Genomic DNA, 26,871 nt, shown 5'->3' on the forward strand with positions numbered 1-26,871 from the left:
CTGTCAAATAAAATCTTATAGATTTACATACTTAAAAATGCTGGTATCTTAGTGTTTCAGCACTCTCCTTGGAGATGCTGGGGAATGTTAGCTGATGAAAGACTGTGCCATTGAACTGAAAAATTTATTTCCTCTGGGAAGCAATTTAATTACAGAAAAATGTTTTTCATTTTCACAGAAAATTGACTATATCTTGTATGTTTATTTCTTTTTGCTTCTGCTGTCAGTCCATTACCATCACTGGAAGGAAAATGTAAATGCATTTCATTCCTGGCAAGCGTATTTCACCTTCCCCTTGTGTTTCTTAATCAAATAGCAAAATTATCTTGGCATTAAATTATTGAAAAATTATACTGTTTATTGACCTTTGCATTTTAAACATCTTTATAAATATTTCCACTCTAAATTCTTGAAAAATAATTAATATTAACTGTTCATTTGATACCATAATTCATATTTTTGCCGTCCAAAGCAGGCAATAATAGATAAAATTCCACTGAGGGTACAGGGCAATAAAAGAACTTCCAAAAAATCTGCTCAAGAATACTCAAGCATATAATTCACTATTTAAATGATTTAGTGTACTTCAAATTGAATTTGTGAGAGAAAAAAACTTTTGCTTTTTAATAATATCTAAAGAGGGAAACTGCTTTCAGGCAACAAATGATCAAGTAAGGAGGAATTACTGATGTAATTACAAAAGCCCAGCATAATTGAAAGTAAATGTTATTCATCTATTCTAGTTTATAAAATGTTCATAACACTTCATACAAAAAAAAGATGAATAATGATAGGAAGAATTCTTATTTTGAGGAACGAGAGCATTTCTTTCAAAGTTATATCAGATTTTTTCCTTAAGATGGACATTGGAATTAATGAACAATTCATTTTTTATGTAAATGAATTGAAGAAAATATATCATTAATACCTATGCTATTCCTTTGTTTTTTTAATCAGTGGAGCTAGACTTGCAGAAAGCAAAAATGTTCGAAGGAAACATACATGAAGAAACCAAGCTGTTCTTCATAGAGTAAATATTTGCAAAAAGTGTTTGTGCATAAAGAATATACATTTATATTTTCCTAGCAAGGCATCCAGTAACAAACAAGGTTATCTTCATATGCATTCCATGCTCCTTTCATCACCTACAAATCTTGACACTCATGTTGAAGGTGTTGAAGGTGAAGAACCTTTTCTATTTCTTCCATTTGTTTATTTTGTTTTTATCCTGCAACACATTCACATGAAAATTAATATTTTTCTCTTCTTAATCAATATGTAGCAAACTCTGCCCTGCAATAAATTCAGCTTTGTCATACTTGCCTTTTAGAGCAGTAATGTGCCTCATATCTGGGGATATTTTCAACAACTGTTCTGTTGCTGGACCTCAGTGACTTCCTATGGTTCCCTCAGTGGAGGGAGTGGAAGCTGGTTATAACCCTTAGTTTCAGAGAGGCTCAACATAGTGGCACTGTTCCCAGGGGAAGCCTTTGGCCAACATATTTTGGACCTGCAATACAGCAAGGTGACTGCAGCAAAGATTTCAGAGGCACCACGTAAATAAGGGAAAAGACAATAGTGCTGTTATATATAACATGGTCAGGGCAATAATAAATGGTTATGGAAACAGTTCACTCTCTGCATAGCTGAGGGGTGCAACTACCATGCAAGAGTTTTAATTTCTCAGTCATGGAATTAGTCTCACTCAAATGCCAGACCTACCTGTCATTATGCTATTGGTAGGTTCAGTTTGAGCAGCCTCATTAATGCAGGAGTTTCATTAATTTGAAAGGGTTTGTATAGTGCATGTGACTCTAGAGGAATAAGGAACATTAACCCTAAGACCTTATTATACAGTGAGGAGACTTTAGGCTTCTCCCAGAAGATTGTCTAGTACAAAAACACAAAAAAGGTTCAGGTAAGACTTGTCCTAGTTTTCTACCTAGATAACTTTCAAAGGAAAGCCAGAGTCTGACAAAATTTTGTATCAATAGTTACAAGCAAATGATAGGCCTCTAGATATTCAATAACTCTTAAATATGTTATTAAACTTGAAATGCATTTAACATTGTCTGGGTTTGAGACAAACTTGGGAATCACCCCAGGACATTCATAAAGGTTCCCAAGACAGCAGCATTTTGTGTCAAGGTTTTTCATAATGGCTTTCTCTAATAAAACTGGCTCTGTTACTCAGAATACTGAGATCAAGGAGAAGTACAAGCCACATTACGTTCCCAGCCGGACTGACATAATTCCATGCACCTCAGCAATGTTGCTTCCCAGTTACTCCTGTGCAAGGCTTGGTTCAGCAAAGCAGTTACATATGTGCTGAAAGCCCTCACTTAGCAACGAAATCCCTTCATTTAACTGTAGGCAAAGCTAGACTGGATTGCAGTGCTTGTTATTTTTTCCTTTATTTTTTTTTTTTTTTAAGTTAAATGTGTGCCTAAGATCTTTACTGGATGAGAGCCTAATTGAATAAAATAGCATATTGTAGTCTATCCCCTATAATCTTCTCCATAATGTTCACAATCTTTCTTCTCTAAACTATCTTTCCGGATACTGTTTACCTTGTCTTAGCACTAAATGCAACATGATCCCCTGAAATTTCCACATAGCACTGGGCTTCATGAAATGGAGAAAGGGGTGAGGACCCTCTGACATAATGAGTTTGCCTTTGTAGGTCATATTAAGCAAGAATTATGAGTTAAATTTGCAGTGCGATTAATTATCCAGCAGGAAAATTAAGTATTGCTTTTCAATATCAAGTTGAACTCTGGTGTAAGGCCATTAATTCAGAAAATAAGAAGAACATTCTCAAGTAAGTTCATGAGCATTTTAATTTAAAGAAAGAGAGAGAAATCCTGTGTTCAGTATTAAATTGAAAATAAACATCAGATTGAAAGTGGCAATTCTGACCCAAAACCTGCTACTGAAACTGGAAGGAGTAGTGAAGTCAGAAGTACGCCTGGCTGATGGGAGTCCTGGGTGGCAGTTCCTGATTATTGTGATAATTTCTGGAAGATGTGTTTGGAGTGGAAGGCCTTTCCTGAAACTAGATCATTTAATAGCCTTCCACTTACTCTGAGATATTATACTGTCATCTTCATAAAACAATAGAGCTCTAACACGTAACAAGTTCTTTTTTCTTTCCTCCCTACTCTCAGTGGAAAGCTGTTCCAGCACACTGCTGCACCTTGTCTAATTTCCAGACTAAATTTAACCATGACCAGGGTATAAATATTTATTCACATGCTGGTGTTCCCCTTTATTTAAAGGCTGGTAGAATGCTTTGCCTCATTAGTGTTTACACTTTTACCTCCAGGCACAGCTGCTTTGTCTGACTGAATGCCATATCACCATTTCTCTCCAAGCCAAGCAGATTTTGCTCTTTCACTGCGTCTGCATTAGTCCTCAGCTACCCAGTGAGTGCAGATGTATGGCATAGTCAACTTTTCTGCCTGAAGTCTGTACTATTGTCATGACAGGTTCCAGTTTTTGCTTATGTGCTTTTGTGTTGGATGGTCTGCTTTTGTTGTTTTTTCCTGTTTTGTTTGTTTGCTTGTTTTTGTATTTTGGTTTTGATTTTTTTTCTGGTGCTGTTTCAGGCCTTCACCTTCATGTAGACATTTAGAAATTTTTGTATCTCTGGCCATAGCATATATTGCACTTCAGCTTGCCTATCTATACTGGCAGCAAGATGCATCTTGAATGACACCAAAAGTCATCTTTCAAAAAGCAAACTTTAAAAGGCAGAGTAATTAGAAGAGATATACATGAGCATCTTCTCTGCATCCCCATGAGAACTTCTATCTCAAATGTGCAGACAGCAGTAAACTTCCACAGTAGTCTACAGGACTCATTTAAGCAGGTTTTATGAAGACAAATGTAACCCCAAAGTAAATAAGAGTAACAAGGTTGTACATGGAACTTAATTATAGAGGATTGTGGCAATGTGAATAGACAAAGAATTAGCTCTCCCCCAGTTAGGAATTTGTAATATCTGAAATATCTGACTAAAATTTGGTCACTTTTTATCTTGCTATGTCAAAACTGCTTTTCTGATTTTACTTTTTATCATAATCATAGATAGAAGTCAACTTTATTTCTCAGACATCCCTTGTTAGCTTTGTGCCCTCCTTTGCCTTGCCTTTCCAATTTTTTTTCCCTGCCCCAGTAACTTTGTAGTAAAAGTGCAAAAACCATTTTGGCAGAGTTAATGCAGAATTATGTGCCAGCCTCTCAGATCTGCAGTTTTGATGCTTTTAACTTTATACTCTTCCAAGGAAAAATGTTTTTTCTAAGAGCTGGGGAATTATGAGTGTTTACTCAATGTTGATACTTATGATGTTTGCATAGGCAAGTTTTTGGATGTTGTGTTGTATACTTTAAGAGTTTCTGTAAACTATGGTCTGTAAACTATAAGAGTTCTAGTTTGTACTGTAATTATTTAAATTTTTTTTCACTTAATTGAGACTGATGTTTTCTTGATGAGTGCCCTGGGAAACTTGGATACTGCAGATTATTTGTCATTGACTTTAGTGTCCTGGCATTGAATGATCTACCCTGACACAATGTTAGCACACACTACGTCACCATGGGATATGAGCCATGAGACACGCTTTATTTCTTGTCCTAAGTTACTGCTGTGTGCTCTAAAGCAGTTCTTGCTTTCCACCTCAGCAAAGACTGTGATGATATGAAGCTTTTCTTGACCAGTTTTTTTCTTAGTTCATGGATTGCTCAAAGACTCAAAGGCTATTAATGATTCCACTAAAGCTCTGGTCTCTTTTTACTGGATTATCACCTTTTTATTAAATTCTGGAAAGGGATTGATATTCAGTGGTAGTGTGTTAATGCAATTGTTCAGTAACTTTTTTTCCCACACCTGCTCTGTTCAATAGCTTTTATTCATGTCTGGAAGCATTATTAATATTCAGTTTAGTTCTGTAGTGAAATTGGCTAATGCAATAACTTTGCTTCAGCCTTCACCAACAGGTGCTCCAGACACACCATCCAAATCAAGGAAGACAAAGGCAGGGATTGTGAGAATGCAGAACCCCCTGACTGTAGGAGAAGATCAAGCTCAAGACCACCTAAGGACCATAAAGATGCACAAGTCTATGGGATCAGGTGAGATGCATCCACAGATACTGAGATGACTGGTGAATGAAGTGGATGAGCCTCTTTCCATCCTATCTGAGAAGTTGTGGCAGGCCAGTGAAGTTCCCACTGACTGGAAGAGGGGACACATTATCCCCATTTTTAAAATTAGTTATAAATTTTACCATTTTTAAAAAGGAATTACAGGCCAGTCAGTGGCATCTCTGTTTCCACCAAGATCATGGAGAAGATCCCCCTGGAAAGTATGCTAAGGGACATGGAAAACAAGGAGGTGATTGTGACAGCCCTTCACTAAGGACAAATTTTGCCTGACAAATCTGTTTGCCTTCTATGACAGGGTTACAGTGTCGGTGGATAAGGGAAGAGCAACCCATACGTCATCTGCCTGGACTTGCACAAAGCATTTGACACTGCCTCACATAACATCCTTCTCTCTAAACAGGGGAGACATGGATTTGATGGATGGACCACTTTGTGGATAACAAATCAGATGGACAGTCCTACTCCAAAAGTTGCAGTTTACAGCTTGGGGACTTTTTTTCAAAGAATTTCTGAAACAGAGTTGATTGGCCAAATACAGGAATAATTGGCCGAAAACCTCTGGAATGCCATCTTAAGGGACTCTAATCACCTCAAAAATAAATGCAGTATACATTTTCATCACTGTATTACTCTCAGACCTAGTTGCCACTTGCAAAACCAAGGGAAGACTCATAAATTCAGTGGAAGATAGACAGGACCTAAAAGTTCTTACAAGGAACAAGATGAAGTGTGTTAATGATCTGTAGATCTGTAGTCCAATTTTTAAATAAGTGTTCAAGAAAATCCTGCAAGTAGTTGGAAAAATATAACTGACATTTCTCTCAAATTGTCATGGAATATACTCCAGCTGTATTTATTATACACATTTTCCCCATGTGCTTGCATTCTTTTGTGATGAATGATGTTGCCGTGTGTTGGAATCTTTGTGCTATCTTTCTTTGAATCAGGAATGCGCAGAGGGTTATTTGATAAAAAAATACTGTGGGACTTCCCCTCATATTTTTGAATTTGTAGCATGGAGTTGAGCAGTGGCTGAATGTCTTGGTTTAGGAGAGTTCAGTGGAAGCAGAACACAGCCTGCTAATGCCGCCAGAGAACTCATGCCTTGCTGCCCGGTTTGCCATGTCTACAAGAACTAAGGATCAGAACTCCATCTGCTGTTGTCTGACTTTTCATTGGAAGCCCTTCGACATAAATGTCACCTTTTTGATAAGGTAAATTGTGGGCCTGGGACATCCCTAATACTCCTAGACACTACAGCAGCAGTAATGAATGCATTACCATGAATCACTGTAGCTTCATGGAAATTGATAAACTTGGCAGCCACCCAAACCTGGAGAAGAATTTCACTGTAGGGAGGCCTCCAAGTCCATCATGGAGCATACTAGAAAGCAAGCTGATCTTGTGGTATGCAACAAATGTAAAGATCCAGTTTCAAAAAGGGAAAGAAATGATACAACATGTAATGCCATAAAAGCCATATGCCATCACACAGGATATTACTCACATGGCACAGATCCTCACAGTGACATACACTTTGCTGTTTTACCCTTATGTTGTGACTGAATGCTAGAGTTAAAGCAAAAATGATAAAAGTAAACAGCATGTAGCTTAAGTTTAAAGAGAAAGCTTCCAAGAAATACAAGTTAATTTGTAGGAAAATCTTTCTGGTTTCTCCTGTGATTTCAGTTTTCTCATAAACATGTTGAATTTTGAAATTTGTTCTGCATTTTTTCTTCCAATGGAAACAATAAATAAACCGGCATTCCAAGTCTCCTCTTCCTAGATGATCTTCTCTCTTCCTTAGTGTGCTGTTACCACTTGGCCAGCATCGCTTTCTGATTTTCCCTCTGACCTCTTTCTCTTGCCTTCCTGGCAGCACAGTGGCTCATTTGGTGATTGTTTCCTTCTTTGACCCCAGTCAAAAGCAATGGTTAGAAAACTTTCCTAGGATATGAAAACAATGGCTTCAGCTCTTTAAGAAAGATCCAGCTCTCCCACTACTGGGCAAGTGCTGTAATCACTCAGCTGTTATGCACAATCTGCACTTTTTCTGTTCTCTGTAATGAAGTCAGTGCCAACATTTTCTTCTCCTCCCATGATCTCACTGCTAAGGGTAAATATTCTGAGAAGGCATAGGGGACAAACCCCCTTAGGGATGCATGTAGAATTTAAGGGCCTATCTGCCTAAATCCAGACTGCAGCAGAGCAGAAGATGAGGTGCCTGAATCGCTCCTCAGACTGGAAGGATGGAGCATTGTGCTCACAGCAATACACGGCATCACTGCAGGAACTTGCAGGACGGTCATGACTTGCTGACAGATGGAGATACTTGGGAGTTGAGGTGATTTGACTCTGGATCACCCTCAGGTACACGAGCAGAATTCCAGCACAAGAAAATGTATAAGCCATGTCTGTAAAACTGACTACAACATTCAGCAAAGTGTTTTTAAAGTACCCAAATACACTTCAGGAGAGTAGATCTGAGTGTAGAGGATGTTGATGGGAAGTAGGCCTGGAAGTTGACTGTGCAGTCAGGGCGACTTTGCTGATGCAGTAGAAGAAATATTATCAGAGAAACTGTATGTTCAGTCTCTAGGACAGTGTAGCAGGTTGTCTGTGGCTGGATCCCAGGCACTCACCAAAGCCTCTCTATCACTCCTCTCTATAACTGGAGAGGGGAGAGAAAATAAAACAAAAGGGTTCATGGGTAGAGATAAGAACTGGGAGAGGTCACTCACCAAATACCGTCACAGGCAAAACAGACTGGAATAGGGGTTATTAAATGAATTTATTACTCATAAAATCAGAGCAGGATAATGAAAAATAAAACAAGATTTTAAAAACACCTTCCCCTCATCCCTCCCTCCTTCCCAGTGCTATCTCCAGCAGCATAGGGAAGGAGGTTATGGTCATTATCTCTCTATTCAGGGAGAGGAGTCCTTCCCCTGCTCCAGCATGGGGTCCCTCCCATGACAGACATTTCTCCATGAGACATTTCTCCTGTGAGAAGCAACCATCCCACCAGCAACAGTTCTCCACAAACTGCTACAGTATGGCTTACTCTTCCATGTGGTGCACTCCTTCAAGGACAGGCTGCTCCAGTGTGGGCCCCCATGAGTCCTACCAGGAAACCTGCCCCAGCATGGGCTCCTCTCTCCATGGGTCTGCAGGTCCCCACCAGGAGACTGCTCCATCATGGGTCTTCCATGGGTTCACAACATCCTCTCAGGCATCCGTCTGCTCCAGCATGGGCCTCCTCCAGGGGCTGCAGGTGGATCTCTGCTCCACCCTGTACCTCCATGGGCTGCAGGGGCACAGCTGCCTCACCTCACCATGGCCTGCACCAGGGGCTGCAGGGGAATCTCTGCTCTGGTGCCTGGAGCACCTCCTGCCCCTCCTTCTGCACTGACCTTGGGTCTGCAGGGCTGTTCCTCTCACATGTTCTCATCCTGCTATTCTCTGGTCCCAATTACACATGCAAATCAACTTTTTTTTTTCTTCTTCTTCAATATGTTATCACAGTCATTACCTCCATTTCTGATTGGCCCAGCCTTGGACAGTGGCACATCTGTCTTGGAGCCTCTTGGGATTAACTCTGCTGGACATGAAGGAAACTTCCAGCAGCTTCTCACAGAAGACACCCCTGTAGGCCCCCTCACTACCAACACCTGGCCACGCAAAGCGACTACAGAGGGGCTGCCTATCTTGGCACTGCTCTGTCCATTTGTTAGGACAAAGCACAAAGACTGTCATAATCAGAGGATGAAGCAGAGAGAGACTGTCGTAAGCAGAGATGAACTCAATGCTTTGAGAGTCATACTATAACTTTTCTAATTATTTGGATTATAACTATCATCTATGGTCATTTATGAGCACTCTTAAGTTTAAAACACACATTCATATACATCTGGGATGGCTTAAAACTGAAAATTAACTTAGCCTTTTCTGTGGAGGAAGAATGTGGATGTATTAGTGTGGCACTGGTCTTTGCCAGACTCTTCTTTTGCTAATGATTCAAAGCCCTTGGCTGTTTCCAGGGAGAAGGAAAATAGGGATGTTTTCTACAAAAACACATTCCTTGCTCTGTACCTAGATATGATGTAGAATCCAATGTGGACAAGCATGAGTCATGTGCTCCACATGCCTTATGGCACTTTGTAAGTAGGCAGTGAAGTGCTGGCTCATGAGTCATCAGCTTCGAGTGAGTGGGCAGTCAAATCCTGCATAAGCTGATTTTTCAGAGCCATTTCTAATGGGCAAATATAGAACAGGCAAAGTATTTTGGTTTTGTTTGTGTCTCCTCGGCTTCAGTTTTGGCCAAGACCCCATGTTATTAGGCCTGACATGTCCTACAAGTTCTATCTTGTGCAATTCCAACTTTGACATGCTTGTCCAGAGAAGATTTGTCATCTGCTTCTCTGTAAGCAGTTTCCATTTTCCTTAGCTGTACAACAGAAGCAAGGAAGTGAATGGAATTAGCAAAGAAGATAAATAAACTGTACTATTTCTTCTTCTGTTAGGGCTGCTTTGGCATCAAACTATGGTTCTATTGAGTCTTAAATTCAAAATATATATTTTCCCTTTCACTAGTTTTCCTTTTAGTGTCATTAGATGACATAAAATGGATGTAATCCTGCTATCTCAAAGCTCCACCTAAAACTTCATACAGCCACAGAAATCCTGCCACTTGTTGAGATGGAGCTCCTGTTGCAGCAAAAATAACCTCAACTGAGTTTCAAAAGTGCCATGCCTTACTTGTACTCTTTATTCCCAGGACCATACCTGGGTCAGACATTCCCTCCACCTTTACACAAACCGCAGAAGGATGGCAATATGCCCCCTTCCTTTCTTCTCTGGACCTTTGGTGTGTGGCTCACAAAGACACTTTCATAAGCCAGCTTTTCAGATAGTAAGAAAAAGTCAGCTCAAACCGGACTGGATGAGACTACTCATCGCTGCTCCTTGGACTTGGCATCTCCCAGAAAACCAGCCTTGCTCTGCTGCCGGCTGCAGCCGCTGCTGCTATCTCAAGGACCAAGGTGCACACCACAGTGCCTGGCTGAAGTGTTCTGCCGACTCACAAGGCTGTCCTGTTTGAAAGCTGCTAGCAACAAGCATTTTTAAAAAAAGCTTTTTCTTAATATAAAAATCCGTATCAGTTGCAACTTTCCCTCAAACCCCACCCTCCTCAAACCCGAGTTAAACACGAAGACCACCAGTAAAAGCAGACTGCCGACAAAGCGCAGCAACCCAGACTCTGGACGCTGGATGTGGAATTGCCCATAGCCCCTTTTTTCTTGGCTGCCGTTCCACTGCACACCCGCTGTGCCGGCACACAGGAGGCGGCCCTTCCAGCGTCCTCCAGGGACACCTGATGGAGCAGGATCAGACTTCAAAAAAATAACACAGCCTGTCCCCTTCCCGGCTTTCGAGGGCCTCACGTAGTACCCGAACAGCAGTTTCTCGGACAGCCTCTTTGTTTCACCCGAACTGCAGAGCAGTTGCATGCACGGCTGCTCCCCCGCTCCCTCCAGCTTTCTTGTATCACATTTCAGCCCGGGCGGGGATGGGGGGGATCGGGCAAGTGGGATCCCCCCGGACGGGATTCTCTGCGGGAAAAGGCTCTCCCCAGGGCGGGGGATGCGAGGCAGCGGCCGCACCGCAGCGCGGCGGGGCAGGGCACGCTGCCCTCCGGGGATGTGCCCCCGACCCCGCCGTGCCCCGGGCGGCAGCGCTGCGGCTCCCGGGGCGCTCGGCCGCGGACAAAGGGGCAGCGCCGGCGGGACGGAGCCGGGGGCTGGCCGGCGGCACGGCGGGGCCGGAGCGCTACGCCCCGGCGGCCGGAAGACAGGGCGGGGGGTGAGGGGTGGGGAGAGGGGAGGGCGGCTCGGCCCGGCTGAAAAGGAGGGCTCGCCCGGCGCCCCCCACCCTCGGTCCTGCCCCGCGGGCGTCCCGCACCATGGCGCTGTCCTGGAGGAGCTGGCTGGCCAACGAGGGGAGCAAGCACCTCTTCCTGGTAGGGGCGGCCCCGGGGGGGTCCCCTCGGCGGGGCTGACCCGCGGAGGAGGCTCAGGCGGGGCCGGTGGGTGCTGGCAGGCGGCGGGGGCCGGCCCGGGGGTCGGGGCGGCCGGGGCACCTTTACCCGGCGTGCGGGGCAGGGGTCCCGGGGTGCGGGGCAGGGCGCCGGGCGGGCGGGAGGGATGTGCTCCGTGCCTGTCCCGGTGCGCGGCTGGCAGGGATGGATGCGGGCGGGTGCCACGGCCCGGGACGGTGCCCGCGCCCGTGCCCTGCCGGGCTCGCACACGCCGTGCGTGTGTGCTTGCCCTTTGTTAGACTCTCTCTGGGAAAGTTTCGGGGAGAAGATGCAACTTCTTGGAAGTCGAGTTCTTTCTTCCTTTGTCTCTTTGTTGTCGTTTTTTATTCTTTGAGTCTTTTAAGTGCAACATCCAGTTAAAGATTTGGGACGGAGTCTTGTATGGGGGTGCTTTGCCAGCTCTTGGTTGTCGAAAGACACAAAAAGTTTCGTGAAGCTCAATAAAAGTGAAAATTGCCCACATAGGGGCACTTCCTTTTAACACTTTAAAACATACTATGCACATGGAGTTTGCTTTCCCATTTCATTACATATGTTTATGAAACTACGGACCTATGAGTTTTATGAATGAAGTGAACCCAGAAAAGTTTTCACATGTAACTTCCACTTACAATCTCTTGTTTCTGTTTCGTTTCAGTTTTTCTGGCTCTCCGTCAATGTATGGCTCTTCGGGAAAACCTTCCTGCTTTATAATCAAGGGCTACAGTATTATTATTTGCATCAGATGTTAGGGGTGAGTGACCTGGACATTACTTTTTGCCCTGGAAATTGGGATGCTTTAGGATGGGATAAGGGGCAGAATGCATTAGCTAATCAAAGATGACACAAACTGCCTGTTAGCTTTTCAAAGTGGAGAAAGATCAAGTAAGAAATTACTGGTATACTTCTTACAGTCATTTAAGTATAGAAAGTGAACACTGTTGAGAAGAAAAAAAGCTAGTAAAGTGTGGGACAGCTATTCTTTTCCCTCCTCTCTCCCCTCCTGATGTTCCCAGCAGCAGACAGGCTCGCAGGAACACAGACGTGCTCAACAAATGACCGAAGCTCCACTTTTTGTCATCAACACATTAAGCAAGCTATGGACTCACGTTAGCAAATTCTTTCCAATCCAGTTATTGTCATATGCATGCTTGCTGAGGGACTTCTTTTTAATAAGTCTTAGTTCTTTTCAGTCTTTGTCATTCTCATGGATACTCTGTTCTGTGTAAATCCACTGTAATTAATGTAACTTTAGTTTCGTTTTCTAATAGTAAATTCTGGATGGTTTAATGAAGATTCAGGTATTTTGATTTAGCAAGGGCAATACCCACCATCAACAGATGCACCCAAAAAGATACTTTGGAGACCCAAGATACCAGCCTGCCTTGGGAAGTTACCCATTGTAGTAATTTGAAAAAAAACTTCTATCTAAAATGGCACAGAGTGAGTTAACATCTTTCTGGAAAAAAAAAGGGGTTGCTCAGAATTTGTCAATCTGGGAAAAAGTGGCTGAATAACATGGTGCTTTGTAACACTGTGTCATACTCAGGAATGGATTTCAATAGAAAGTTGACATGGATTAAACACAGATGATGTATGTTCTAATCTGCTGTAGAGCCTCTGGGGTTTATTTTTGGTAAATCTAGGGTATATAGTTTCACATAGCTGATATTGTCATAACTAGCCAGTACCATAAAGTTTTGTGATCTTGCTTGGAAATAAGTTGAGTTGATACAGTTTTCTCCTTTTTTTACCTTTCTCCTTATGGTTGATTCAGATGTGTTCAAGAATGAATCTCAGCAAAGATAGTGCATGAAAAAGGGAATGGCAATAATTAGATCCTTCAGGGTGGTGACTTTCTTGACAGAAAAAGCATGAAAACATGTTTAATTTTACCTTAATTTCTAGTGGCTTTGCAGCCCAGTGTATCCATTTGAAAACTGTGTTTTTTCCTGGTGGAGCAAATGGGTTGTTTGTAAAGCCAATGTTCTTGGGTAACATGTTGGACCGGATTCAATTCAGATGACTCGTCTACCTCATACCAGCTCATCATCTGGTTGGGATCTTTTTTGGTTTTCTCATACTTCAAAATGGAAGACACTTGCAAAGTAACTTAATATGTGTTCAGAACCAGTGAGATGACTCGGGCAACAGATTCCTTGTCTTGGTCAGGAGGTGAGGACTAGAAGTCACGCTTTTGAGTTTGTATAATCGTGTCTGCCACTGTGGGAAAAAATACCACACAATTTAGGGACTTCTAAAATCAGGTTAAAAATGAAGAGCTAAGTCTAAAAGACACTTTTGGTCAAAGTTATAAAACTAATTTTAACATTCTGAAAATACTAAAGACTGTAAAATGTACTTGGAATTCACTTTTTACAGTTCATCCAAATATTTTCAGTAGAACCCAAAGTTAGCTTTATCCTTTCTCTTCATTATATCTTTGTGTGCATATTAATCATTGAGATTATTTTGCAAGGGTGAGGAAAACTGAACCCAATTTGGTTTGTTCAGGAGATGGCATAAGCAATACTACAGCTGCAGTTGCCTTCCACAGGGACTTCTTGCCCCTCTTCTTTTTCTCTATTGGCTAGTACAGCCACTGACCCATGGCCCATCTAAGTAACATTCCTCTCTGTTCTATGCATGTGTGAGTGGTTTGCAGAGCCTCTGCACCATTTCTTGGTGTCTAAAGCTTTTGAGATTTAAATTCTTTGTTTATAATTCAACAGATGATATTTTTTGTCTTAACAGATGGAACTATTTAATGTATACCTCCATGACAACTGATTCCATTTTCCAGAGAGCTAACAAAGTTGCCTAAAAGAAGTGGCACTTTTTGAGTTCAAAAAGTTTCTGTTTTTTTCAGTGAGGTCTCCTAAGGAGTTGGCTTTTTTTCTTTCTTAGTATGCTACAGTAGGCTATAATTGCCTTAAGAACTTCTGCACTTGCAGCATGGAAAGATTTACCACAGGTAATTTTGTTGTTTACCAAGTAACAGAATGAAGAACAAGAGGAGTTGCTTTAGGAAATTAGGGTGTGATAAGAAATGAGATCTTGGACTGAATATTCTGAGTATATTCAACTGTGCCGTGTTTTCATGCCATCTCCTTTCTGATGTGAAGAAGGAGAAAGAATAGGGTTGGTCTTTCACTCAGTGCTCACTGAAGTGATTTACTTCCCTTCAGCTGTCTACAGAAGAATGAGGCTCAGATTTATTCTTTTCCAATTGCATTCTCTGTGATATTGAACAAGATACTTTAGGACAGAATTTAAAAATTGTTTAGGTATCTAGCTCTCACTCAGTCTTTCAATGACAATTTTTCTGTTCCTTAATTCTACACCTGTAAACAGGCACTAAAATCATGGTGGTGTACTGGAAGTGCAAAGAACAAATAAGTAGAAGGCGGTAATGTTGTAGGAGGAGGTTGATCAACCTTTTATGTACCAGGAAACTGAGTGTTATTTTGTGTCAAATATGTCTGCTTCACTCAGTTTGACTTCTGCTGATGAAGGCACAAACTCTTTACTGTGCAATCCCTATCCCTGGGAGTTTTCAAAACCTAATTGGGCAAAAAGCCCTGAGCAAACTTGATCTGAGTTTGCTGTTGAACATATTTATAACACGGGGTTTGAACAGAGACATCCTGAGGTCCCTTCCAACCAGAATAATTCTGTGGCTACATAAAGCTTGCAGTGAAAGTTCACCAGAACCTAGTGAATATAAATCCCTTTCCAGTACTTTTGCTTTGATGAACCATCTCTTTGGATACTGAATTGCTTGTAACACTGCAGGTCTTATAGTCTTACAGTATGAATGCATTCACTGGTTCAAAAACACAATTCAGATAAAAATTCTCATTTTTTTAAATGATTTGATAGATGTTAACTTGTGGTCTTATATTGCTTAAGGAAGAGAAGCCTGTGAAGAAATCCCCAACACACATGAATTTCTTATAAAAGAGTTTGGCAAAGAGTAAAGGAACATTCTCATCTTTGTATTCATGACAGGTTCTGTAGTGTGCAGTAGGTATGAGTTACGGAAAGGGAGTGTCTTAAATTACTTGACTCCAAAATCTTCATTATTGGAGATTTTGGTCCTCTCAGTTAGTGAAATTGTCCAGATTGATTTCTTCACAGACTTCAGGATTTCTCTCTGTATTTTTATCCAACAAGTTTGATTGTGCCTGATCAAAAAAAAACAGTCATGAACTTGGAATTTGCCTTCTAGAACTCAAGTCTCGCTTTAACAGCATTGAATGAAATGCTTGTTTCTTGTTGTTTGAGTCCCCTGTGAGCAGAAAGAGCTTTGAGATCATTTTGCCATGCCATGAAGGGTCTCTCTTTCCCCATTCCCTCTCTTGTCCCTGCTCAAATAACTGCAATGTAGTCAAATGTTAATGAAAGAGATAAGCTTCTATGTTTCAGACCAAAGTGAAGAAAATGCATTGTCAGAAGGATCTCTTTGGGAAAAGACTGGATAACTGAAAATGGGGCTGAAAAGAAAAAGTGCTGCTTCTCTTTTTCATCTGTATAGTTTCTGCCTTCTTAGTGTGCAGTATAGTGCATAGCATTTGTCACCTTGGAATACGTTCCAGATGTTCCAGTAGCTTTCATGTCTCTCCTTGCTAGTTTATCATAATGACAGAGATTTTACTAACTGAGACCAAATTCCACTTTCATTGGTTGTTACACGACTACACTGCAATCTTCTTACCCCCCGATGTCTTCGTGTTGGAGGGTGTTGTGTATCTGATCCTTTGCTTGGAGATTATCAGAGAAGTTGGAAGTTATTACTGCACTCAAAATGAAGTTAGGTGCTTTCTTCAATTTGAATGACTGATCTAAGCAGAAGGAGGGGTACATCCTACACAACGACACTGCGTATAAAACGGGAGCTTTTAGACGAGAAGAGATGGAAAATCTTCAAAGAATTCCTGTGTGGAGAGTTACAAGTGAACAGGAAGAATACTGATTCTCAGCAGTGCAGGGCAGATGGCCCACACATATTAAAAAATATTGCACCACTTAATATAATCTTTGAAGGGCTGCAGTACATGAGATTGGGATTTACAGAGTCCTTTGAAACCTTCCTTCTTCAGGAATAAAACCAAGCCACACTTCTGTAGAAATTTTCACAGGTTCTGGTAGGTTTCCCCTACGCTCACATTTTCCTTCTTTTCAGCTGCTTTGTATCTTTGTTGCTAGATCTCCAGACAGATTTGACAGGCCTAAGGGGAATAATTGCTGTGCATACAGTTCAGTTCTGTCCTACATCTTAGATTATCAGTGCTCTGTTACTGGAGAGAAGGAGTACTCCATGAAGAAAAGGAGGCTGGGTCAAAAGGGGGCATGTTGTGTAGCACAGTTTGTTCCACCTAGGAAAACAACTGACTTTAGCTGCTCAAGGACTGATCTGGGGAGGTGCTCTGTGACAGGTGTCTACAGAGCAGCATGTGGCTTGTGAGTCTTGCCAGAACCTTTCATGGTGCCCTGAAACAAGAGTGAAAAAATTTAAAGCAAGACTCTAAGAGACAGCATCAAGTGTGATGTCTCTGTTGCACCATGACCTGTTTAGGTTTATTGCTTGTAGGTAGTAAAGTCTTGAGAAATAGAATCACATCAGTCTCAGGTGTGGAAGGCTTTGCATTATTCTAACTTTTTTTTTTTGATTCAAGATTGAATTAAAAGGTGAGATATGACAGTATTCATTGAAATCTTCATTTTTCAGGCATGTATCAAATACCAGATTTCTGTGCATAGCAGTTGCAGGTAACATTCATCTCTGTATTTATAACTGATGAACTTTGTGGAATTTTGGGGTACACTGTAAGGTACTTCAGCCCTCAATCTATTACTGAGATCACCTGCCTAACAGAGAAAGCTCCTTTTCCTAACAGAGGAAGCTCATTTTCTCATTTTCATTCTTGCTGATGGCAAGACACAACGAGAAGCGACTCTTTGCTTCTCTGTCCTACTTTGTATGTTGTGTGAGCACAGCCAGGAGTCCATCTGGATTTCTGTGGGATTGTACATCAGACAGGGATAACTGGAGAACTTACATTCTGGAGCTCTTTATGCTGCTTTGGAGAAGGTGGCAATTCCTTTATACTTGTCTGGAAGAAAAGTCTAACCTAGTTTTTAGGATGTGAGTTTGTGGATGGTCCAGTTCCCTCCTATTTTTGCCAAAGATTTAGTCTGCAAATTTGAGTAATCCTTTAGTTTTTCTATGCCTCTTTGCTCCTCCATGAAATCAGATACCAGTGTATGTTGTACCAGGTAGGCAGATTATGAAAAGAGGTGGTCAAATGCTTGGATTTAGGATCAGCAAAGCTGGATAAAACAGCATCATGCAGACATTTTGTATGATGTTTTTTTTTTTTTTCTTTTTGATCCTGCAGAAATTTCACGTGCTAGTAACATGCAATAACTTTTTTTATTTTTTTTTTAGGACAGTAAAAACTTCAGGAAGAAAACAGGATTATATTTCTCTCATTTCTAAATCACTTAATAAGGATATATATTCCCTTTTAGGTCCAGTGAGTTGCCTTGGAGCAAAAATCATCCTTTATTCTATTATTGTTTAAAAATCCAACAATGTACTGTGTTAATTTGTTACTATGCCTCCCAGGCAATGCAAAGGAAGTTAAGAAAGAGATCTCTTGGAAACCATTTGGAAAGAATTAGTTTCATGGTAATATTTTTAGCTTTTGTATATATATTAAGAGCAAACATAAACTCTTTTTCTTCTTGCATGAATTTTGGTTCTAAGAATTTCCAAATGTATTTACCATTGTTTGCAAATCAGTCATGGGCTCGTTGCAGGAGATATTGTTGAACCTTATTTCTTCAGGATAAAACCTTACATGAGCCATTGGTAACTATATTTTAATATTTGAATCATGTTTTCTTGGAAGTACATATTTAAGTAGTTGTTTGCTGGTCTCTTTTTTCTTTTTTTTTTTTTTCATCTAGGTACAGGTGTTGATACCATTGAATTATAATGAATGTAAGGACATTCTCATAGTGATTGCATTGTGAATGAATATTTGCTGTTTGTTAAATAGTGGAGAAAAACAAAGGAAGGTTTGTAGAACAGCTTTTTTCTACGCATCATTGGTGATTCATACTTGTTCAATTGTTCAGCATTTTACTTGGAATCACAGAATATGCTGAGCTGGAAGGGACCCATCAATCCAACTCCTGGCCCTGAGCAGGACATCCCAAGGCATGTGCCTGATACCATGTGTTGTCCAAATGCTTCTTGAACTCCAACAGGAGTTACTTAATTTATTTAACACCATACAGTGTGGAATTGATTCTCTTCTAGACCAAGCTATTGTTTTGTTGACTCTTTGTAAGAAAAATGGTTGTCCTTGGTAAAGGAAGTCTTGAATAACTGATGTCATGCCTAGTTTATGTTTAAACTCAAAGACAACATAAATTCTTGAGAAACTAATGATGTATCACATTGGTCATACAACAAAAGTTATTAAAATTTTCAAACTGCTTATTAATGATATTACAACTTTTTCAGATTTTGGATATTAGTCAACAGATACAAAAATGATTCACTTTACTTCTGGAATTTGCATAACATTATTTCTACATAATTCTTGAGTTTTTCAAGTCATGCCCATTTAATCACAGCAGTAGTGTAGCACGTCAGTAAGCCCCAATAAAAATTCTTATGTTTTAATGACCATGTTTCTGAAGTTATTGCTTCAATGAGGTGTATAGCTCGTTTTTGGCTTCTCTTTTGAGGATTTAATGAAAATAATGACAGTGTTGTATATGCAAACAGTACATTATAGAGACATTTTTCTTTTCATTAAGTCCAGTCTGTTCCAAGGGGTCACTTCCAGTTGGAAGGGTCCAGAGCAGGGAGGAGAGGATGGCCTAAGGTCTGAAGAACATGGCTTATGAGGCTTATGAGCAAGAAAAATACTCATTGTGCAAGTGATCAGAGTGAAGTAACAGATGAAATAGAAGTAAGGGAGGTTTTATGTAAGGTGGAAGACTAACAGTACATTGGAAGAAATAGTAGAGGACATCTGGAGAGTGGGAAAGAACTAAGTGATGTGGCTCATTTTAGTCTTATCTTCTATCATTCAGTAGGTTGGAGATGATCTGTTGCTGGGATTTTGGCTGGAGATCCCACATTTGCATGGTAGAGAACAAGGTAGAGCACATTTTGTGGGTAATTGCTCCTACTTCTCATGGACAGCTTTTGAAGAAGGGTGCCCTTGTGACTGCTCTGTTCTGTGGAAGCTGGTAGGGTCTGGTGAGGAGGTCCCTAGCAGTCAGGTCTAACTAAAAATGTAAAGTAGCTGGAAGAGAAAAAGGTTTTAGGTGCAGAGCTTGGTTCTTCAGGTAGATTGAACATTACCTTCTGTTTGCCTCCTGGTGCTGTGCTCAGGTGTGCTGCAGAGAAAGTGAGGTACATGGATGTTGCTAACTGTGAGAGCAGGCAGTTGTAATATTTTATGGTATTGGTATTTAGAAACATTTTCATACTGTTGTGCCTGAGATCTTGCAAGATATTCTGAAGTGCAGTATTTGGTTTGCTTTTACTAGCTTATATTTTCATCCATTTCTGTGACATAAACATAAGTCTGCAAATTTTGTTTCTTAGTGATAACAAAGATAAGAATATGATAAATGTTTCACAGATTAATTCTTTTTGTCTGAGAAAGTAAAACATGCTCAGTTTTTTACATAGTTTCATTTTAAAAAGGTAATAAGTCTTAAGTAATTTTTATTAGATAATTTGTACCTGTTCGACTCATTGGCATTCTTGTGCATTATTTGAGTTATCTTTAATATTATAATACTTTTTTACTAATTTATTCAGGAGTTGAAATACTTGGGGTTTTGAGAACAGTGTAAGAAATAGCCTTCCAGAAATCTGTTGACAGTCTAAAAGCATCTTTTATATAAGCTAGTAAAATGGTAATTCAACCTAATAACTAGGAGAACAATGGCATTTTCCTAACTTTTAAAAATCATAAATGAATGAGATAATATAATGAGATTAAAAATTCAGGTTTATGACATGAATGTGTGCTTTGTTCATTTATTTGACAAGTGTTTTTGTTCTAATTATGTAAGTTCCAAATATATCAGTGAAAGCATTAGTGAAATTAGATTTCATTACAGTTCTAGTTATTGAGCAGTTAAACTGATGAAAACCTACTTTCTTTTTGTCCAAATACGGCATTATTTAATGTGAATGGATGAGTTCTGTAACAGTCCTTGAAGCACTATGACCATTTCAGTTTGACTGAATCAATATTTTTTTACATCTTTACACAAAAATCATCTTTTTGTGGCTTAAGAAAAGATTGTTACACTCGAGTGGCTGTATACTGTCGTTGTAATATATATTTGTTTATAGGTTTTTTTTTAATTTAGTTATGTCTGTTGAAGCTTTCAGGTGATTTCTCAGTGGACCCTTACTGTTGTCTCAGATGTTTTGTTCCATGTGACTTTGGTCTTTTGGCACTGATGACGATATTAAGTCTTCTGGTAGAAAGCTGTCATTTATTGCTGACAAAATTAATTTTTCATAACTTCTTGATGCAAAGATGACAGCTGTTTCCTTCCCTGTGAGGTCAGGATAGCATGCTGGGTGTACTGTAGTTTCTCCAGTACAGTAAAACATCATGAATCTCCGCTATCCTGATGCGTCAGGGAGCATGGGAACCATTTGGTTTCACAGCCAAGAAAAAGTGAGGCAGTACTGACACACATACCATTCCTTTCTCCCTGTAATCTAACTCTTGCAATGTTTGTTCAGCTAGGATTGTGTGTTAGCAGAGCTTCGGCATCTGTCCTCAATTTCAACTGCTGCCTCGTCCTGCTCCCGATGTGCCGTGTTCTCTTGGCCTTCCTGCGCGGATCCCAGAAGGTGAGTACTGTCCTCGGAATGCTGCGCTTGGGAAGAGGGCCCTGGTCTCTGCTTAGTATAAAAATTATAGAAAGCAGCCTGTTGCATCCCTGTTTGTTCTACACTATGTGCTTGCATGGTTAAGGTATCAGACATTCAGTTTAGATCCATGACTCCTTTGAAGACAGGCATTGTCTGGTTTGATTTGACCCGTTGAGAGGGTGGTTTTTTCAGTGCATTTTTGAGGGATGGAGAGTTGTGGAGCTGGAGCTGTAACCTCTGTCTTTCCAAACTCTTATATTAGAGATATATGTGTCTTCTCTTGTGCTTCCTGGTAGAGTTCAACTGAGCCAAACATTGTCTCTACAAGTATCCTACTGGAGGTGATAGAACTTCCTATAAAAATACCCAACCTGATAAATTTGTTATTATGGGAGAAACAGTGGTTTAGCTTCTTTGTGATTTGCCAGTTGCTTTTACAGAAACATAAATAACGCTTTTGAGGAACATTTGTGTTTGCTAGGTGCTTGCAAATTGAACATGTGAGTTCTGTTACTCATGTGACAATACCTAGAATATTTGATGCCTATAGACACACATATGTATGGAAATATACCATTCCTTTTGATCTTGCTTATAAATGAGTCAGTGATGCCTTCACAATTAATGCTGGATTTCCTAAATATTAAGGCCAGGAGGTACATTATGGACTCTTGACATCTGTGTAATTTCTTCATTAAGTCCTCAAAATTGTCTCCTTGCCATAATCCAGTAGTTTTTAAATTTAGATACTATGCTTGCTTTTAGTAAAAACTGAGGCTGCTATTATATCACCACGGTTGCTGTTCGTATTTTTTATTTTGCTTTGTTTTGGAAGAGAATGCTTGAATTCTTCTCTTACTAGGTTGCCAGCAAGAAAACCAGAAGGCTGCTAGATAAAAGTAAAACTTTCCATGTGACGTGTGGTATTACAATATGCATCTTTTCAGGTGAGATCTTACTGTGCTCAGCAGCAGCATGTTTTGGAAGCATGTTGATGCAGTATTTTGAGGTTTTTCTGCTGCAGTACATTTGGGGGTAGTCTTGCTCTGTGCTTGCTCGTCTTAAATTGTAAATTCTTTCTCGAATGTGTGTGGGTTTTGATTCATTTTTTTGCTTTAAACACATGGGAATACATTCTAGTGTCAAGCCTTTCCTTAAAATGCCAGTTTCTTAGAAGACAGGTATGTGAGATCAGGTCAAAATCTGCTATTTGAAGTGAACCCTCATTGTGCCTAAGGAATGTGAGTGAAAAAGCAGGGCTTACCTGCAGAGGAGGGAGCAGCAGAGACAACTACCCAGTTTGGTGAGGAAGAAATACTCTTGGCTGGATACCTTTGAATGTTGTCTCTCAGCTGAAGCATTTCAGTACAGAAATCCTTGCTCTAGTGTTAAAAAAAAAAAATTCCTAAAATACATACAGCTTTCTGTCATTGATATTTGTAAGCTGATTTACTCTTGAAAAATAATTAAGAATTCCTTAGTCCCCGGTATATCTTATGCAGGTGATGTGATTATATCTTGGCACCTGGGTGGCCACAGGGAACATACATCATTTGTTTACAGATCCTCAGTTTTACTCAGTTTTTTGGGTTTTTTTAGTCTTACATGTTGCTGCTCATCTGGTGAATGCTCTTAACTTCTCTGAGAACTACAATGAAGAATTTGTGACCCTAAATGCAGCAAACTATCGTGGTGAGGTGAGCCAGCTTTCCTTTCATATGTTGGTATTAAGCATATCATTTAAAAATATGAATATTTACATATTCAGTGCCATTGTGTGATCTACACAGTGCTCCTGTTTTGCACACTGAAAACTCACCATCGTGTGCATTCCTGTGGATTTTATTTATTTCTCTGGACAAAACATATATTAAAGCCAGCAAGGTTCAGTCCTCTTTGATTATTAGATGGAGAATGCAATCATCAAAATTTTTCACCTTGCACCTTGTTCTCTTGCGTCTCTTCTGCTTCCCTCTGTTCCTTGTGTGGGCTTGGTAAACACATTTCTGCTGCTTTTTGGGAAAATTTGTTCTGCATTTCCACTATTTACAATACAGTGAGATTTGGAACTGATTTTGCGTTTTTCAGCTGCAGTGAATGCATATATGAGTATATATGCAAGCATGGAATTAGTTGTCTACATAAACTTATTTCTTCTTGTGAAATACTTGATCTGTGTGCCTTGTCTGACTGTGGTGCAGATCTCTTGCAGGCGTATCAGATTCCTAGTCCCTTGGCCAGGTGGTTACTTGTGTATTTGGCATTGGAGAGATATTTGCAGATTTTAGAACCAAGACCAGAGTCCAGCACCCTTTCTTCTTGGGCTACAGTCAAGTTTTCTCTTGTTTGTGTTCATTCTAGTCTTCTGTCTGTATTTATTTTCTATCAGTTTCGTTAGGAAATATTTAGAATGACCCTATCCCAGCTGCATCGTTTGCTGGAAAAAGAGAGCTTGGCTCAGTCCAGGCTCATAAGGACCAGCAACCAAGATCTTCCACTCCCTGGGTGAATGATCTAATCACTGAGCTATTCAATGGCAGACATGCCAACACCAACTATTGTGCTGAGCTTCTGGGTTGAACTGTGTGTCTGCTTGTGTTAGGAGTGGTCTGATAGACTTCCCTTCATCAGGAACATCAGCAGGGCTTGCCTCAGGCAAGAACGTGCCAAGGTTCTAAGCCTCTTCTAAGCAGCCTTAGGAATTTTGCAATAGAAAATGGAGACAATGGCAAGTTTTTTAGGAACTCTAGGATCAAAATTCCTGAATTTTAGGTACCTTAGTAGCTCTTGCACTTTTGTACTCGAATCCAAATCCTACTTATATCCCTTTTGAAACTGTGGTGGACAGTCTGGATGCTGCTCTCGTCTTCTCTACCTAGGTACACACATCTGGATGCAGACAAGGTCAGAAAAAGGACACTTCATTTTTCCTGACCTGTATGAAAACTTTTCTTGTCCCCTCACTACATTTTACTGCAGGTTTAAGTAAGAGTTTTCCAAGCAGTGAAGACAAAATATCTTAAAATATAGGATCAGGGGAAGCAAACCAGTTTTCCTGATGTTGAAATATCCGCTCTTCCTTTCACATGTGGTGAAGGACACAGGAGCATCTGTCAGATCCTTTGTGTTCAGTCTTGCTTCACTAGGGTCCACTGGAAAGGTCTTGGTGATGTAGCTGGCAGTCTTACATTTAAATTCAAAACCTCCCTCTTCTGCTCTGCTCTGTCCTCCCAAAGGGATGAGGTAACTAAGTAAAGTTAAGCTTTCGAAAAACAATTATCTGTAAAATTATCTGAATCCAGATTATAGATCAGAACTATCTTTGCTGGGGGAATGCAAAGGCTAAAGGTTTAGTTTCTTTTCTTCTTTTGAATTAAAGTTAATGTAAACTGTTACTGAATCCGTTCCTGCTTCCAGATTTCCAGATGTATCTTAAAATGTGTGAGCTTCATGGGCTACTTACTATTTTAATATTATTCATATTATAGATACAAAATATCTTACATTTGTTTTATTTGTTTTTGCTTGTGTGTTTTTCAGGACCCAAGGAAACTACTTTTTGCAACTGGTAAGTCCTGCAAAACTGAATGAGAAAATTTTTCTGCTTATCATGGTCACTGTGCAGACAAGACTTCTTTTGTTCCTGTATTGGCATGCTCCATTTGTTGTATCAGCTATCTGGAGTTGTGTTCTTTGTGTTAATATAACCTGGGTTTGCTTATCCAGGAGGCAGGAGTTACATAAGCCCAGTAGTAGGATGAGCAACATCTTCAAATCTGTTGTTGTACAGATGAGTCAGCAGAATTCCATTAGTTTCAAACAGAGATTCTCCCTAATATTAAAGCCAAAGTCCTAAATGATCCAATTGCTAGAAAAAGAAACATAACAGAAAACAAGTCTTTTTGCCTCAGCTGGTTTATTTAAGGGCTGGTTGGGTTTCTGAGAAATCTAAACTGTTGCATGAGAATTTGCTTCAAGACTCATTCAGAATAAATAGACAAAGACAATTTTGGTGCAGGAGTTTAGAAGGGAGCAATGTTTGGGTATGGAGTGGCAGGCTGAGCTGTAGCGCTTCATGAGCAGATAAAGTTCCTTCCTGATGCCATCACCCTTTCTCCCTTATTTGGATCAAACACAAAAATCCTGACTTGGCAGCATTTAGGGCACAGTCAAATCAAATCTCTGAACACACAGCAATGATTCTAGGTTTGTCAATCCCAATAGGTGTGCTGGAATTAGCAGCTGGCACACCAGTGTTTCCCAAAAACTCTAGGGAAGGTTTAGACCACTTGAGAGTAGAGGAAGGGAGAAAGTGAACTGACAAAAACTGAGGTCAGAGTTATCCTAAATTTAAAATTACTCTGTTCACTCCCTGTCCTAATGACTGGTAATTAACATGTACTGTTTGTGCTGAAGGAATGCCCAGACAGGGACCAAGATTTTGCTGCACTGGGAGCTGTACAAATAAGCAAAAAATCCCTAGTTTCTTCCCAGATAGTTCAGAACAGCAAACAGAAGGAATAAGGAGTCAGAAGGATTTATAGAGTGATGACGGCTTTTTAGATTAGTCCAGGAAAGAACCTCCTTGTATAAGGGTGTGAGGCAGACTGTGGGAGGAACAAGTACTCAAGATTATACTTAGTGAAGGAAAGGAGAGTCGGGGACAGGGCAGAGAGGAAACACTAAAAATGAACTGATAAACTGGGGCAAGACTGTGAGTAATTTCAGTTTGATGGGGAAGATAATTGAAAAACTGGACATAGAAGGTGACCTCTGGCTTGAGTGACAGTGTAGACGGCTGAATCGAGTGCTGTAGTGCAATTGCACTTGAGGTATTTGTTCAGAGTTGAGATTCATTGCACACTACACATCAAATCAGATTGAGAAAAAAGAAATTAGGAAGCAGACAGTGGACAGAATGCGTATTTTTTTATTGCAACTGCTTTTAATTGCAATCTTTTAATGAAGGAGTGAAATAAAGTTTTTTTTATGCAGTCCATGACAAAGCTTCCATTGATTGTAGGGCTGTAAAAACTGAGTGAGGTGTGGTGTGTAAGATTTGGATATCAGACTTTTCAATGAGTGGGTATTGAGAAGTTTATAAAAAGATAAGATTTGAGATTATCTCTCCTTTGACTTAAAAAATACCTGAGGATAAACTAGTTCTGATACAAGTCTTCATTTGAGCAGATGAGTCAAATCGTTAATATTTTTAACCTTTCCTTCCCAAGTGCTGGCTGCAGATCACTCTCACAGACCTTGCTCTATGGGCAACAATTTCAAGCGTAATACAATGCCATGGAGAGTAATTTCAGGCTCTTCCTCATTCCAGAATGAAATGGGCTGGCAAAAAATTGTGGTGACAGCTTGCATAGCAATTCATTTGCTTGAAATTCTGTCCCTGAGCAGGTTTTTAATTGTCATGATCAACAGAGTGTAGTGTTTGGAATAAAAAAGAGACAGAATCGTGTACAGTCAGTCTTGCAAAGTAAACTGTGTTTGTTCTTAGTTACTTGCTTAGACATAGATGTCACAAGCAAGAGATGACAGGGGCAAAGACAAATAGGAAATTGTGATGCATGGTGAATGCAAAGAAAAAGGTATTTTTCTTTGGGAAGGTGGGAAATTACACAAGAACTCCTCTTTCCTATCTGGTTTGGTATATGAGTTGTCCTCAAGAGAAAAGTATATTCAAGAG

At 40.2% G+C, this 26,871-nt stretch overlaps 1 protein-coding gene and 1 long non-coding RNA gene across 6 annotated transcripts in view; one reads left to right on the plus strand and one right to left on the minus strand.

The window, feature by feature from the left end:
* Window positions 1-4,128: 4,128 nt before the first annotated feature.
* LOC147654281 (uncharacterized) lies at window positions 4,129-10,459 on the minus strand. Its single transcript, XR_015284847.1, has 2 exons — window positions 8,231-10,459; window positions 4,129-7,837 (listed from the first exon to the last, which is right to left on the minus strand). It is a non-coding gene; the product is annotated as an uncharacterized LOC147654281 (long non-coding RNA).
* A 545-nt stretch (window positions 10,460-11,004) lies between these two features.
* NOX4 (NADPH oxidase 4) overlaps window positions 11,005-26,871 on the plus strand; it is a 103,035-nt gene continuing 87,168 nt past the window's right edge. For 3 of the 5 annotated variants that reach the window (XM_086882171.1, XM_086882172.1, XM_086882174.1), the window contains exons 1-6: window positions 11,005-11,185; window positions 11,901-11,996; window positions 21,042-21,152; window positions 22,036-22,120; window positions 22,773-22,870; window positions 24,714-24,741. In XM_086882171.1, coding sequence (XP_086738297.1) covers window positions 11,129-11,185; window positions 11,901-11,996; window positions 21,042-21,152; window positions 22,036-22,120; window positions 22,773-22,870; window positions 24,714-24,741 — 475 coding nt within the window. In that variant the 5' untranslated portion in view covers window positions 11,005-11,128. Of the gene's footprint in view, window positions 11,186-11,900; window positions 11,997-21,041; window positions 21,153-22,035; window positions 22,121-22,772; window positions 22,871-24,713; window positions 24,742-26,871 lie in introns of those variants that run through there. The other 2 variants (XM_086882173.1, XM_086882175.1) reach the window with 2 other exon arrangements.

Source organism: Cyanistes caeruleus, chromosome 3 (genome assembly GCF_971803275.1).
Source record: "Cyanistes caeruleus chromosome 3, bCyaCae1.hap1.1, whole genome shotgun sequence".
In the NCBI taxonomy this organism is placed as follows: Eukaryota; Metazoa; Chordata; class Aves; order Passeriformes; family Paridae; genus Cyanistes; species Cyanistes caeruleus.